This window comes from Cyanistes caeruleus, chromosome 11 (genome assembly GCF_971803275.1).
Source record: "Cyanistes caeruleus chromosome 11, bCyaCae1.hap1.1, whole genome shotgun sequence".
Taxonomy (NCBI): Eukaryota; Metazoa; Chordata; class Aves; order Passeriformes; family Paridae; genus Cyanistes; species Cyanistes caeruleus.
The window spans coordinates 19,337,500-19,351,819 of record NC_141711.1 but is presented as its reverse complement, the minus strand read 5'-3'; the positions used below and the strand labels follow the sequence as shown (position 1 = coordinate 19,351,819).

General features: G+C 49.8%; 1 protein-coding gene across 1 annotated transcript; it reads right to left on the bottom strand.

Moving 5' to 3' along the window:
- Nucleotides 1-830: 830 nt before the first annotated feature.
- Nucleotides 831-8,199, bottom strand: LOC147651070 (uncharacterized). The gene is made up of 16 exons (XM_086845378.1): nucleotides 8,149-8,199; nucleotides 7,782-8,053; nucleotides 7,362-7,453; nucleotides 7,175-7,276; nucleotides 6,771-6,895; nucleotides 6,532-6,694; nucleotides 6,339-6,445; nucleotides 6,009-6,122; nucleotides 5,744-5,862; nucleotides 4,514-5,584; nucleotides 3,898-4,183; nucleotides 2,855-2,981; nucleotides 2,335-2,406; nucleotides 2,033-2,120; nucleotides 1,242-1,323; nucleotides 831-1,023 (listed from the first exon to the last, which is right to left on the bottom strand). Exons 2-10 carry the CDS (start codon nucleotides 7,822-7,824, stop codon nucleotides 4,560-4,562), a joined length of 1,890 nt encoding a protein of 629 aa, XP_086701504.1. The 5' UTR covers nucleotides 7,825-8,053; nucleotides 8,149-8,199; the 3' UTR covers nucleotides 831-1,023; nucleotides 1,242-1,323; nucleotides 2,033-2,120; nucleotides 2,335-2,406; nucleotides 2,855-2,981; nucleotides 3,898-4,183; nucleotides 4,514-4,559.
- Between the last annotated feature and the right edge of the window lie 6,121 nt (nucleotides 8,200-14,320).

The following is a 14,320-nucleotide window of genomic DNA, read 5'->3' as shown; positions in this document are numbered from 1 at the left end:
AGCACTCTTTTTTTTCTGCCATGGAGAGAGAGGACTCGCACGTGGAGGAGACCGTGGTGTTCCTGCACAGGGACTCACCCCTGACCAGAATCATGTGTGACAGGGAGCAGGAGGGCCCTGATGTTAGTGAGCAAGGTGAGGGCAAAGCAGCCCCTCTCACAGCCTGGCCCAGGGGCTGTCGGGGTGGCCAGCGTGGGGCCCAGAGCAGAGGCCAAAGGAGGCAGGAGCTGCTCAGCCAGGCCAGGGCTGGCAGCCTCCTTCCTCCTCAAGTGGGGCCCAGCTGGGCCAGGGGACAGCTGTTGGGAGCCCCGTGCCCGCAATGGCCGCTGTTCTCCAAGGCCTCCAGCCCTGCCCATCAGCCAGGCACGCAGGCAGGGACAGAGCAGCCCTTGGGGACGACGCTGCGGTCTGAGAGCCCCACAGAGCTGCTGACACCGGCTGCCATTGGCTCTGTCCCCTGCAGCATGCCTGCTGTGTCGCCGTGCAGAAGCTGACCCCTGTGCTTCTCCAGGCCCTGGCAAGTGCCCCTGTACTGCTCCTGTGCTGTCCAGGGCACCCACGGGCGTTGCTCGCGCCTGAGAGCGACCAGAACCAGCGGGGAGTGTGACAGCTCTGCTGCTCTGGGCTCGGCTGTCAGGCCAAGCCCCCGGGGCTGGGGGCAGTGTCCTTTTATGCTTGGCAGAGCCCGTAGGCTCCTGGAGGGCTGGGGGCACTGCTGCGGCCCAGCCTGGCCCAGGCCTGGGAGGCCTTTGACATTGCTGTTAGATCCTTGAAAGGATTTAAACGGTAAGGTTGCTTGGCAACTTCTTCAAGGAACAAATATGACACGATTCTTTTCAAGAAAGGGTTTATTAGTTTGGGTTCAGTTTCCCTATGGAATTCTTATGCTTCCTTAGACGATCCAGAAATTAATGAAAATCTAACATATTCCTAGGAGAAGTTTTTGAATCCACTACTTGCAGAAGTCTCTAAAGTCACTGTTTCTCTTAAACACTTCCCTTACATCTAGCTAGCTAGCTGCTCCTGTAACAGAGAGAGATGCAGTGGTTTACTTGGCTGGACATCACAACATCATGTTACACACACCAGTATACCAACACCCATTTGTTCCCTGACAGTTCCAAAGTTTCAGGCTCTTCTGGAGGTCCTGAATTAATTTTGCATGCACATCCATAGCTGTGTTCCCTCCCCATGCTCAGCATTCAGCCACAGTTACCAGGGAGCCAATGTTCCATACTCACCTCAAGCAATAAATCTACATATGTCTTCCCAACCCACTTTGTCTTCACTGAGCTCTACAGATCTACAAAATAACTTTAGGCCCTGTGCACAAAAGAAAACACAACACCAATCAATAGGGTTCAACCCTTCTGATTCGGCTGCTGCTCCCAACAATCATGAATGAACAACACGATAAAGTCAGAAGCTCTATCCTCCACGTCCCTCCTATTCTCTTCTCCCCCACCACATGTTGGCTCCAGCAGAAATGTTCCCTACTGCAGCCTGGTGTACTAAGAAAAATGAAAGGCAGCAGCTGTCTCCCTGAACATGCTGCAATCTAAATTGCAGTGAAACAGCAGCTCTTGCATTAACTGCTCAGCAGCAGGATCCCACAGCTGGCCCCAGAAGCGCTGCCTGCCAGGGGCTGAGATCTCCATTCTGACACACCCTGCAAATCAGACGGGCTGGAAGATTGCAGGGCAGTAACTGTATGAACACAGCCATACATTTCATCCGCGTTATCTAGCAAGTCTCAAGAAACAAACGTCATTTAAGCCTGTCTTGAGACTATATTCTACAAAATAGAACAAGCAATTGTTTTGGTGGCCTGTGTAATTTTTGGGGGCTGTGTATGGTTTTTTTTGTTGTTGTTGTCTTTGTTTTTAAATCGAAAATTCACTGGCTTCAGAAGAGCAAGCCCCAGATTCATTAGGATGAAGAACCGCACGGACGTATGTGGCTGACAAGAACACTCGGCATGTCTAACAGTAACACCAGAAAGACAGGAAAAAGTTAAAGGAGATAGACCTACCTGAAAGGATCCCAAATGTCTCGCTAACCTGTCTAGTGACTATTTTTCTGCTAAGCTCTAAACGTTCCTATAGCTATGAGGTAATTATCTGAAAGAAAGGAAAGGCAGAAAGCTGCTCAGCCTTTATTTTTTACCAGGACTGTCTCATGGGATTCTACCACAACTTTGACCACAAGAAAGGATGGCAAATTTTGACTACAGAGCATTCATAACCAGGCAGCATTTTTTCCTCCTTACTCAAGTCCAGTAAGGGTTTAAAAGGGAAAAATATACAAAAGGGGACTGAAGAAGTTGTGTCGTACCTCTTTAGGCACTCGTCATCTATGGAGAAGAAGAAAACTCTAGCACTTTCTGTGCGTGGTAGAGAAAGAACCCTAGACAAGTACAAAGGGGTTTTAGCATCCTAAAAGGTCCTATCAAATCCCATGGGCACGAGTTAGAGCTGTAGTGCCTCAGAGAAATGGGATACACGGAAGAGCTTTCCTGCATAGTATGCAAATAAAGCCTTCTATAAAAAGACCCCACTTTTGACACAAAAACTGACTGTGTCTTTGCCTTGTGGCCAAACTCAGTTTGGGGTTGGCCAAACCAAAACAACCCAGTCCATTTCTTGTGCTCAGCTTCTCTCTCTTCACATTCAACTTCACATCCAATGGGCTGCTGGGACTCTGGACTCCACACAGCACCAATGGTTTTCCAAGATGACTTTCCTTGCTCAGAGGTGTGCAGTGTCAGTTTCCCATTTCCTCAGTGCTGCCACTAATATTCCCACAGCATCCAACTACTACAGCCAAGTAGACAACAAATACAAATGGAACTTGCCTTTCTTGGTGCTTTGCAATTTCTGACATCTCCGGCTCATCAGCACCCTCAGAAGTGATGTCTTGGAAATGTGAATCCTCTTGCCACGTGACTTTTTCCGGTTTTATCGTTCCAAGTATGTGAGGCCCTGCAAAACCAGCAGCAAAAGAGAAAGAAAGCCAAAACCAGATTATTTCTCTGCTTGCCAGGAAAAATTCCTTCTTTCAAGTGAAATATTTATACCGGGAAAGACAGATTTAGGAAGGACAGAATCTTCTCCTCCCTGATTTCCTGAGCTGTAGTTCTGCTCCAGGATCTTCCACTTTCTTCTAGGCATCTCCTATGTATTCTTAAATATTTATCATTGCATCCAGAAGACATTGAATAGCTCCTGAATACAGCAAAAGTGTGCTGGGCTTGTTGCTTTGTGTTGTTGCATTTTAATATTTTGGATAACTCGGCACGGCTTCCTTTCATTCCTACCTGACTGTGACTTGATTAAATATTCCTTCATCTTCATTTCATAAGGCCTCACTTTATCTGAGGTTAGGACACCCCAATGATCCTTCAGTGTCATTCAGTTTCCTTTTTCTGAAGGTCCAGGAATAGAATTTGGTAACTAACAGAATGTTCATGGAGCTTGGGGTCAACTCCAGGATTTTGCTCCTCCCTCTACCTTAACACCCATTTTCCTTAAAATCCTCTTGGGCTCTAGGTAACTTGGTATGACTGCTGTGTCACCTTTTTCCTTGTTTGAGAAGTTTAGGGCACAACAAGAAGCTTTTTCACCACTCTGCAAAAATCCCAATGCCTTCTCAAGGCGTGCACCTCGAAATTCCTGAGATGCAAGCAGGAGTTAACTCTCATTAATCTCCCACAACCTTGGCAAGTAGAAATGAAGATCAAAATACTTCAGCATAATTACTAACTTCTGCTGCTGAAAATCCTCTGGATTTAATCCTCTGGATTAAAATCCTCTGACCTTCTTCACACCATATTGCTCTACAGTGCCTGCCAGAAGCTGTTCCTTAGAAATGGCTCCGTTAGGAGGGTTCTGCTGTTACCTTCTTTGATGCCCAACTCCTCTGTGTCTTCAAAGAAGGAAAACTTGAAAGCACTCGACTCCTGAGTTCCGTCGTTTTCAGGCAAAGGTCCCAGACCTTCGTCTGGGGCAGAGTCCTGCGCATCCTCTTGGTCCCAGGCTATTTCCACAGTCTTTTCCGGTTTGACCTTTGAAGGTCCAAGCAAGTCTTTTAAATCGGCAGCAGTGTCGCAGTCGATTTCTCCAGACACTTGAGGCAGTGTCTCACTCTCTTCCTTCTCCCTCTGCTTTACTGAAGAAAGGTTTTACTGAAATGAGATTGATCAAGGATGGCAACACAGCCCACGGCCTTTTCAAAGACAGCTTCCCTAAGAGCCACCTTGCTCGTCATGTCTCCCTAAACGTATCCAAGCCATTAAGGACTGGTTCACTTTCAAGGGGAAGCAGTGTGGAAATATCTGTCTAAAGGCAGCAATGAGTGTCCTTTTTAATTAGCTATGTCCTCAGGTGTCTTTTCCCTTCACAATACATGGTAACATAGAAATCAAGGATCACAGATCCTTGATCCAATGCCAAGAGCTAATCTGGGTTTTCCACAGACCTGCAAATCTCAAGGTCCCTGTACTGACCCTTCTCACCTTCACTTACAGCCACAAACAGAGGGACTAGAAAGAGAAGATGACACTACGTGCTGCTGTTAGAGGTCCGAGTTGAGGCCCGACGTGGCTGGCGGGAGCGGTTGCTCCAGCGCGACGTCCCCGACGGTGTCCCCCTGCGCCTGGGCCTCTCAGCGCTGGCTGCTGTCCTCCTGCTCCCGTCCTGCCGACTCCTGGACCGGACAGGTCGGTTTGAGGCCCGGCGTTGCAGGCGGGAGCGGCTGCGTCTGGGGGACGTCCCCGAGGATGTCTCCCTTTGCCTGCGCCTCTCAGCATTTGCTGCTGTCCTCCTGTTCCTGTCCTGGAGAGGTCGATTCGAGACTTGACGTGGCAGGCGGGAGCGGCTGCGTCTGGGGGCTGCCTGCGATGGTGCCTTCCTTTGCCTGGGCCTCTCTGCCCTCGATGTTGTGCTGCTGCTCCTGTCTCGGCGACTCCTCGACCGGGCAGGTGGACTCTGGGCCTGAGCTTCCTGGCGGGATCGGCTGAGTCTGGGGGCTGCCCGCGATGGTGTCTGCCTTTGCCTGGGCCTCTCTGTCCTTGATGTTGTCCTGCTGCTCTGGTCACAGTGACTCCTTGACCAGACAGGTGGACTTAAGGCCCGAGCTTGACAGCAGGGGCAGCTGCATCTGGGGGAAGCCTGCGATGGTGTGTCCCTGGGCCTGGGCCTCTCAGCCCTTGGTCTTGTCTCGCTGCTCCTGTCACGGCGACTCCGTGACCGGACGGGTCTATCTGTGGCCCGACTCTGCTGGCGAGAGCGGCTTCGCTTGCGGTCAGGCCCAGCACGCCTGGAATGGACCCTGTCCTCAGGGCCCATGGAGCTGCTGTGTCTTGGCCTTGATGTGCTTGGGCTGCTGCTGTCTGCCAAGGATGAGGCTGCACGCTGGGGGCTGCTGTGACTGCTGGCCTCTGGAGATGGAGAACGGGGAGCCAGAGCTGATGACACCGGGCTGCTGGTGGGGCTGATGGCCTCAGATTCTGAGAGGCCCTGAGAAGATTCCAGTCCTGACTGTCCGGTCAGGCTGGGGCCATTGAGCTCCGGCTCATCTCTGGCACCTGTAAGAGCAAACAAGAATGTCCGAGGCCTGCCAGGCCTGGAGCAGGCCATGCCCGACCAGAGCACTGCCCCCAGCCCTCCAGGAGCCCATGGGCTTTGCCGTGCCCAGCCTGGGCACTGGCCCCAGCCCAGGGACACCCGCCTGCTTTGCCTCATACCCGTGCCGAGACCAGCACAGCTCTCACACTCCCAGTGGGTTGTCCTCACTGTCAGGCCAGAGCAGCGCCTGTGGGTGCCCTCAGCAGCACAGGAGGAGCACAAGAGCAGCTCCCAGGGCCTGGGAAAACAAACGGGTTGATAGCACTGAAGACAAAGTGTCCCAGCATGGGATTGTGCAGCCCAGCACCACTGGCTCCTTCTGCTTTGAGCCCTTCCTGAGACACAGGTTCCCTGCAGAGCCCCGGGTGCAGCTTCCCAACTCACCCCTCTTCCTCTGCCTCCTCCCTGCCTCCTGGGTAAAGGCATTCCCTGGCATTGCACCTGCTGTGCCTCTCTCCTAGATCCGCAAAGGCATTGTTGTCTTCCCATGTTGGCCCTCTGATGGAGAAAGGAAAAGCTGATGTGTTTCTTCTGCCCTGCCCTCACGGAGGTAACAGGGTGACCCTGCTCTTCCTCCAATGCTTTTCCAAGTCCCCTGAGAAGCTCAAGTCCAGACTCCCTGGATGGGGCAGGGCTTGGACTGCTGGGGCAGGGCCTGGCACAGCACGGCACTTGCACCCTCCTGCCTTGTGCTCCCCACAGAAGGACACCAACCTGAAGGGGATGCGGATCCCCATGCGGAACATCTCCACAAGGAATTCCTCACTATCTCTGCAGAGGGGGCAGCTGAAGTGCAAAAGACCAGCGCGCATGGCTTGTCCCTGCAGGGCAAACAGAAGCAGTGTGAGCCAGGCCCTGGTGCTGCTGAGCACCTGCTGTGTCCCAGGCCTGAGGGCATGGCTCCCACCTGGAGGCAGTCCCTGTGGAACCAGGCTCTTTTGCACGTCGGGCACACGATGGTCTTGAAGGTCATTCTGTCCTCCACTGGCTCCATGCAGATGGGGCATTCGGTGCCCGGCTCTGGAGTCACCTGCACCATCTGCACTGGACGGTGTCCAGGGCAGAAGGACCTGGGGACAAAGGGATAGGCCTAATGAGAAAGTCTTGGTCCTTCCCCAAGGGTGGCCAGAAGGGGAGAGGAGCTACCTGTATGGGGCAATGTACTGCGTGACACAGCCGCCCTCCTTGGCACAGGGCAGGTGGAACCATCTGTTGCAGCCTTCCTTGCAGCACAGGATGGTGGCCCCGCTCTGGCCGCAGACGCAGCAGTGCTGGAATGAGCCAGGCAGCCCCATCAGCGGCAGCCTGGGGACCTCCCCAGGCAGCCCCAGGGCTGCAGGCAGGGAGCAGGATGGGGCCGCTGCTGGCGCTCAGCCCACAGAGCCAGCTGGTGAGGGGAGCTCCTGTGCCAGAGGCTCCACGGAGCTGCTGGGAGCCAGACTTTGTCCCACAGCCGGCTGCATGGCCGGCCTTCCTTGCTGGGGCTCTGGGCTAAGCTCTGGCCAGCCTCTCCTGGCACAAATCTCCCTGCTCTTTTGCCAGGCCCTCACCTTCCATGCCGCCCGCCTGACTGCAAGCTGGATATCTGGAAGGAGGAAACCCAGGAGTCCAACACATTTTTTTGCTTGCCGGAAAAGCAGCGTGGCAAAATACTGCAGAAAATGGGAAGAGCTGATGAGGACAGGGTGGCAGGGACTGCCCCTTGCAGTGCTGGAGGGAGTGCCCGGAGCCACTCACCAGGCAGAAGATGTGGGCATAGAGCCCGTATTTCTCCTGTTTGTCGCCGCAGGTGTCCGGGTCAGCCTCTGAACGGCGACACAGCAGGCATGCTGCAGGGGACAGACACAATGGCAGCGGGCGTCAGCAGCTCTGTGGGGCTCTCAGACCGCAGCATCGGCCCCAAGGGCTGCTCTGTCCCTGCCTGTGTGCCTGCCTGATGGGCAGGGCTGGAGGCCTTGGAGAGCAGCGGCCATTGCGGGCACGGGGCTCCCAACAGCTGCCCCCTGGCCCAGCTGGGCCCCACTTGAGGAGGAAGGAGGCTGCCAGCCCTGGCCTGGCTGAGCAGCTCCTGCCTCCTTTGGCCTCTGCTCTGGGCCCCATGCTGGCCACCCCGACAGCCCCTGGGCCAGGCTGTGAGAGGGGCTGCTTTGCCCTCACCTTGCTCTCTGCCATCAGAGCCCTCCTGCTCCCTGTCGCACATGGCGGCTGTCAGCTCTGAGTCCCTGTCCAGGAACGTTGCTGTCTCCGCCAGGTGCTGGTCCTCTCTCTGTGGGAGGAAGAAAAGTGATGGGAGTTTGGAGAACAGGCCCAGAGCTACGAGGGTGCTACTCCCTGGTCAGCCCTGCGTGAGCCCTGCTCCTGTCCGCCTTCTGCTCCCGTCGGCGCGCTGAGGAACACCGTCGTCTCCTCTGGATATTCCTCTGCTGATTCTGGGAAGGGAGAGGCAGGTGAGCCTGCAGCACAGGCCCAGAGGCCCGAGGTGTGGGGCCCCTCTGGTCCCTGGGCAGCTGCTTCCCTGCCTTACCTTCTCCTCCCGTTGCCAGGTCGCAGTGACACACGGCCTGAGCCCAGCCTTCCCTTTTGGGGCTTTGGTCGCACGCGTCACAATGGCCACTCTGACGTCAGCATCTTGCTCCCAAGATTCACGCAGCCATGGCCTCACATGCCCGGTAGCCACTTGAGGCCACCCCCTTGGCAACCGAGGTTCTGACATGGTTCCAAGCCTTTGGTCAGCACGGAACCAGGCCAGAGACTCCTGCAGCAAGTGCAGGGTCCAATCCCAGGCTCCAGGGCAGCCATCGAGGGTGGCACTGTAGGCACAAAGGTGCTGTTCAGGCACGGCCACCCCAGGGCTCCTGCCCCTGGCAGTCGGTTGCCCAGAGAGCTTGTGCAGAGTCTCTTGCACTGCACAGATTCCAAACCTGCTCTTGGTGCACCGACATGTTCCTCTAGACCTCTCGGCAATAAACTGAGATGAACCTGATTTCATGCCCGTGCTGATCACTGTTGGGAACAGGAGATAAAGCTGGGGACCACGTCAGCTGCCTCCCAACCGCAATTCGCCTGTCATCTAATAATCTAATAACTTTGACATTTTGTATTAAAAATTTAGTATTAAGTATTAGTATTAAGCTCCTGAGAAACATCATCTTTTACACTGACTCAGCGGAAACCCAGAGAATTCCTTGGGAGTTTTCTGTGTACGTCTGACTGGAGAGGTTTCAACCGTCCTTGTCTCGGTAGTCCAAACCAGGAGGATGTTTTTCCCACAGTAAAGGAACGTTGCTAGTTTGGTCCATGTTTTCCTTCTAGCAAATATATTGAAAAAACACCGCTTCCCTAAGCACTGCCTTGCTTTTCATGTTTCCCTAAAAGTATCCAGGCCCATGAAGGAGTGGTTACCTTTCAAGGGCAATGTCTAGGTTGACTGTATGACACTGTCTCCCCTGTCATCTGCTCTATGCCCAGACATGGGTCCTGCAGCTTTAAGCTAGGCCCAGGGGATGGGGGGAAACCAGGGGTGTTCTTTTGGCTGTCTGTTCAAACACAGGTTCTCCTCCACTCTCAGCATTGATTCTTTCCCAGCAGAGATAGGGGGAGTTAAATTCTTGCTTGTAGCTAGCTTCAGTTTTGCCAGCTGAGGCAAGAAGTTGCTCAGGACTGCATAGAGCTTCCCTGCACACCCTTCATTTCCCTTTATTATGGTAAACCACCGCAATAACCTGATCAGAGATAGCCCTTTAAGGACTTTAAACGGATTGCGGCAGTTCGGCCAGCATCTTGGCTGGATCCCATGTGAGATCTTGCTTCCCTTTTCTTTTAGCCCTCTGTCTCGCCTGTCGATTCAGTTGCATCGAACCATGGGGTGTTCCATCTTCTCGGCAGCAGGGATAACTTTCAAGGAAAGACCCTTTTTCTCGAGACTGCCGTTTTAAGAATTGCTCCCAATTTTTATTTTTTACCCCTGGGATATCACACCTGACTTTTGTCAGTGTTTTGCAACAACGTATTGCAATTATTTCAATAATATATGGTAAAGGGGTATTAGGATGATAACAATAATTTTCCGTATTTATCCCAAAAGCATAAATCTCCCACCATCGATCAGATCCTTTTTCAAATTGTCCTGTTTGCACACATTCCTGTAATGCAATCTCAGTCAAATTTCTTTCAAACTTGTAACACTCTGTGCAAATCCCTCTTGGCGATCGACCCCACTTAGAATGTGTCTACCACTTTTCTTTACACACTTTACAAATGGAACATACAAAAGGATAACATTCACAATTTGGTACTGTACACAAGATTTGCATGTGAGAGTTCATCAGGGTCTCATCTCTATGTTGATGGTAGAGAGCGAGAAGTATCTGCTGAATTTTCTGGATCAGCTGAAGGTAAATCACTGGGATCAGCAGGTTTAGTCCATCAGCTCAGCACCCAGACAGGCCGTGTGGGGGTAGACACACAAAGATAACCACGTCCCTGTCGTGGTTTTAAACTAATAACTAAGAAAATTACTTACTTCTTGCTGTGAGATATGGATTAGAACAAGAGCAAAACATAGAGGCATACAACTTAAAAGGGAAAAAAAAGAAAGTTTATTGACAAACCACAATAATAAGAACACCAGAATAAACTTCCAGAAAAACCTTTCAATCCCCTATCTACCTGTCGTTCCGATTGGGAACGGCTAGAAAGAACGACACTGGACTCTCAAGGGAGTCACAACACGAGAATTCCTTAGTTTATTGCTTCAGCTCTCTCTTATAGACAGATACGTGGAAAGTACAGAAAAGAAACTCTTATTGGCTAACAAAGTGCTACATTACCATCATTGGTCAGGGGCACTCTGCCCCCCTGACTGTCTCCTGCAAGGAGAAACAAGAGGCTGCAAAACATTACCTGCAAGGCTGTTTAGTGTCCCTGAGAATTGTTTTAATTCCTTCTCATATTTTTCCCAGAGCTGCTATTATTAGAGTTCACTCCTCCCATTTTCACATCACTCTGAAGTATGTATGGGCCATGAGTCTAGAGATAGCATTTTTAAGGATATGTTATTCAAAGGCAAAAAAAGTCTTCTTCATCTGTTTCTGTGAGCTTCACCAGAAAACAGTTTTCTCATTGCCTCTCGAGGCTTTAAATCTCTCAACAGTTTTCTCATTGCCTAGCAAGGCTTTTAATCTCCCAGCACTTCACTATACTATAATTACTCTTTACTCAAATTTACACTTTGAACACTATTCCTCTCTAGATCTTATATCATGAATTAAAGGAGTTCTTTTCAGGACTTCATTGTCCATCTCCATAGTTTTAACAGGGAGATATTTCAGCTTAATTAAAGCATCTTCTTAATTCTCTACCTTTCTTGAAGCTTCTTTTCTTTCTTGTCACTGGTAGTTTATAAAGTCTCTTTTCATGTTGATCTTTCTCTCTCTCTCTCTCTGGATAAAAAGATTAATCCGCAAGTCTCATCTGGGTAATGAAAGAGTTAACATCTTGCCCAGGCTTTTGTAGATGGTTTGGAGATCTCTGCCGAACAGGAGCTGGAGCCGTCTGTGATGGAAAGTTCCTCATGGCTGCTCTGGAGCGTGTAGTCGCTGTTCCAACCCGCTGCAAGTCCAGGGCCTCTCTCTTTCTTCACTGGGCAGTTTCTAGTGAATTAGTTACAGCAAAACCTGCAGCCGAGCCAGAGATCGGCTCGGCCCGGCCCGGGCCCGAGGAAAACCTTCCCTGGGCCCCCCCATCTCCCGGCCGGGAGACGGGGCAGGCCCGGCCCCATCCCCGCCCAGCCGCATGGCCTGGGCAGGGACGGGAGGCCTGGAGCTCCGCCACCCTCCACAGCCAGGAAACAAAGAGAACCCAGAGAGCTCTGCTTTTACATTTTAAGGTAGGGTTCACAAGTTGATCCCACTTTTCAATGGCCTAAACTGCTGTCAATTCCCAGCAATGACCGATAATTGGTCAGGAGAAAAGACGCCAAGCACTTCCCAGCAACTCCAACTCCCTTAAAGGTAAAGTAACTCCATGACAGTCCCCAATACAGTACCTTGCTGGGACCTCCCCACAGACCTGTTTTTGGATCTTTATAGCGAACCCATATTGGACTTTGAGTTTTCTCTGCTTCACGTGCACTATGATGTACTGCTGCAGGCAAATCACTGTTTCCAAAAATACACAGAAAATTTAAAACAAATAAACAACGTAATAATTGTTCTTGTGGATCTTTGATCTCCCTACATTTATTTGGATATTGTTTTAAGGTACCATTTGCTCGTTCTACTATTGCCTGACTTGTGGGGGAATGTGGAATCCCTGTTATGTGTTTGATTCCCCATGATTGCATCACCTGCTTAATTCTACTACTACAATAAGCAGGTCCATTGCCTGTTTTAATAGAACGTAGAACTCCCATGACTGCAAAACAATTTACTAAATGTCGCTCAACATTCCGTGCTTTCTCGCCAGATTGAGCTGTAGCCCAGATGTAATGACTGTAAGTATCGACGGTGACATGTACATATTTAACTCTCCCAAACTCTGCAACATGAGTAATATCCATTTGCCACAACTCATTAGCCTGTAATCCTCTAGGGTTTACCCCAAGACCCAATCCACTGCCTTGAGTATGAAAACTACAAATAGGATATGCTTTGACAATAGCCCGAGCCTCCTCTAATGGTATCGGAAACTCCCAATGGAGACCTTTTGCATTTTGGTGAAAGATGGCATAATAGCCATCAAGCAATCTAGCATGAGCTTCTCTAGCTAATATCTGTGATGGGACAGGGCTATTTTGGGACAGTGAAACCAATCGGTCTGCCCTAGCATTTCCTTCTCCTAAACCCACATGCCATTTGTGGCTACAAGTATGGATAATAGCAAAGGCAGCCATCCTCAATTTTACTGCTCTTTGAAGTTGCAAAAACAGTTCATATAAACGAAGGTTTCTTACTTCCTTTATGTCTGCATTTTCAGTACAATCACTCACTCCTGCAACGTATAAAGAATCAGTTACCACATTAACAGGACCCTTAAACTGCACCAAAAGCCAAACAACAGCGACTAATTCCAGAATTTGTAATGTATCCTCCTTTTGAGCTGGAATAGGATGATGGTTCCATTGTCCTTGTGAATCTTGCCATATAGCAGCAGCTGTACGAGATTTCTTTCCAGCATCAGTGAACACACTTGATGCCCCTGCTGTTGGCACAAATGATCGTTTGGGCTTCTCAATCCAATTCTGCTGGCCTATCCATCGTACTGGTATTCGAGGCACTTCCTCAGTACTGCCCACACTGCTGTTGTCAAGCAATGCTTCTTGCAGTGTCGAACTGTGAATTAAATACCAATCTAAAGTGTCCTTTTTTATTGCTACCTGAATTTCAGCTGGATCTGCACCCATAATTTGCCACAATCGCTTCCGCCCTTGTTTTATCCAATTTGCTAAAATTTCAATTTTTTGAATTAAAGTATGTCTCTGTTGTAGTGGTGGCATCAACCACTCTAATACCCATATCTCCCCTGTTTTCTTCTGTTGTTGCGTTAAGGCGCCGATGAGATGTTGAGGTCCAAACCATTCAGTAAGGTTAATGTCCAAGTCTGGATCTCACCTACGAACAACACCTGTCTGGATACAGTCCATTATTTTATTGAGAGCTTCTTGTTGTTCACTGGTAACCTGTATAGGTGCTGTAGGATCAGTACCCTTTAACAAAGGTCGTAAGGATTGTAAAAGCTCATTAGGAATACCCACAACAGGTTTAAGCCATTGTAAATCTCCTAGCAATCGCTGAGCATCATGAACAATATGAAGTGACATGTTTAATGACAGTTTCTGAGGGGCAACATACTGCTCAGTTAAAGTCCACCTGAGATATTTCCATGGGTATGACAGCTGTATTTTCTCAGGTGCAACAAGCAGTCCATTCTGAAGTAGTTGTGTTTGAATGTCTTTAACTTGTTTATCTGCAAAAGGTTGCGACTGAGCAAAAAGAATATGGTCCATATAATGATAAATAATAGTTGTAGGCCACTGAACACGTAGTGGCTGCAAAGCATTATCAACATCAAGCTGGCACAAGGTAGGAGAATTACGCATACCTTGTGGTAAAACTGTCCATTCAAATCTCATGTCTGGTTCTGCTCGATTTAATGAAGGCAAGGTAAAAGCAAATCTGCAAGTATCCTGTTCATGCAGTGGGATAGTGAAAAAACAGTCCTTTAAATCAATTATTAAAAAGGGCCAATCTTTTGGCAACATTGCAGGCTTGGGCAAACCGGGTTGTAGCACCCCCATTGGCTTCATTTGTTCATTTACTGCACGTAAGCCGATATTTCCCAGACTTCTTTTTTATAACAAAAATAGGGGTATTCCAAGGACTTGTTGACAACTTTAAATGTCCTTGTTGATATTGTTCCAGCACTAATTGATGAGCTTATTGCAGGCTTTCCCTTTTTAAAAGCCACTGTTCAACCCATACTGGTTCCTGAATTATCCATTTAAGTGGGAGTGGGAAAGTCCAAACAATGGCCTCTCTTCTAAAGGGTACTTACTGGTCAAAATAACACCAAGTTGTGACAAAATATCTCTCCCTATTAGACATTGAACCTTGTCTGATAATGGGACAATTGACAAAACAGAACTGATGACCTTCCCATCTAATTGAATTTGGATTTGTGGAGACTTTTTCACTAAA

Coding starts and splice junctions, on each gene's coding strand:
- LOC147651070 (XM_086845378.1), bottom strand. CDS start 7,824: ATGTGCGACAGGGAGCAGGAGGGCTCTGATGGCAGAGAGCAAG. Junction 7,454..7,781: donor CTCTGATGGCAGAGAGCAAG/GTGAGGGCAAAG, acceptor TGTCCCCTGCAG/CATGCCTGCTGTGTCGCCGT. Junction 5,863..6,008: donor GAGGAGGCAGAGGAAGAGGG/GTGAGTTGGGAA, acceptor TTGTTTTCCCAG/GCCCTGGGAGCTGCTCTTGT.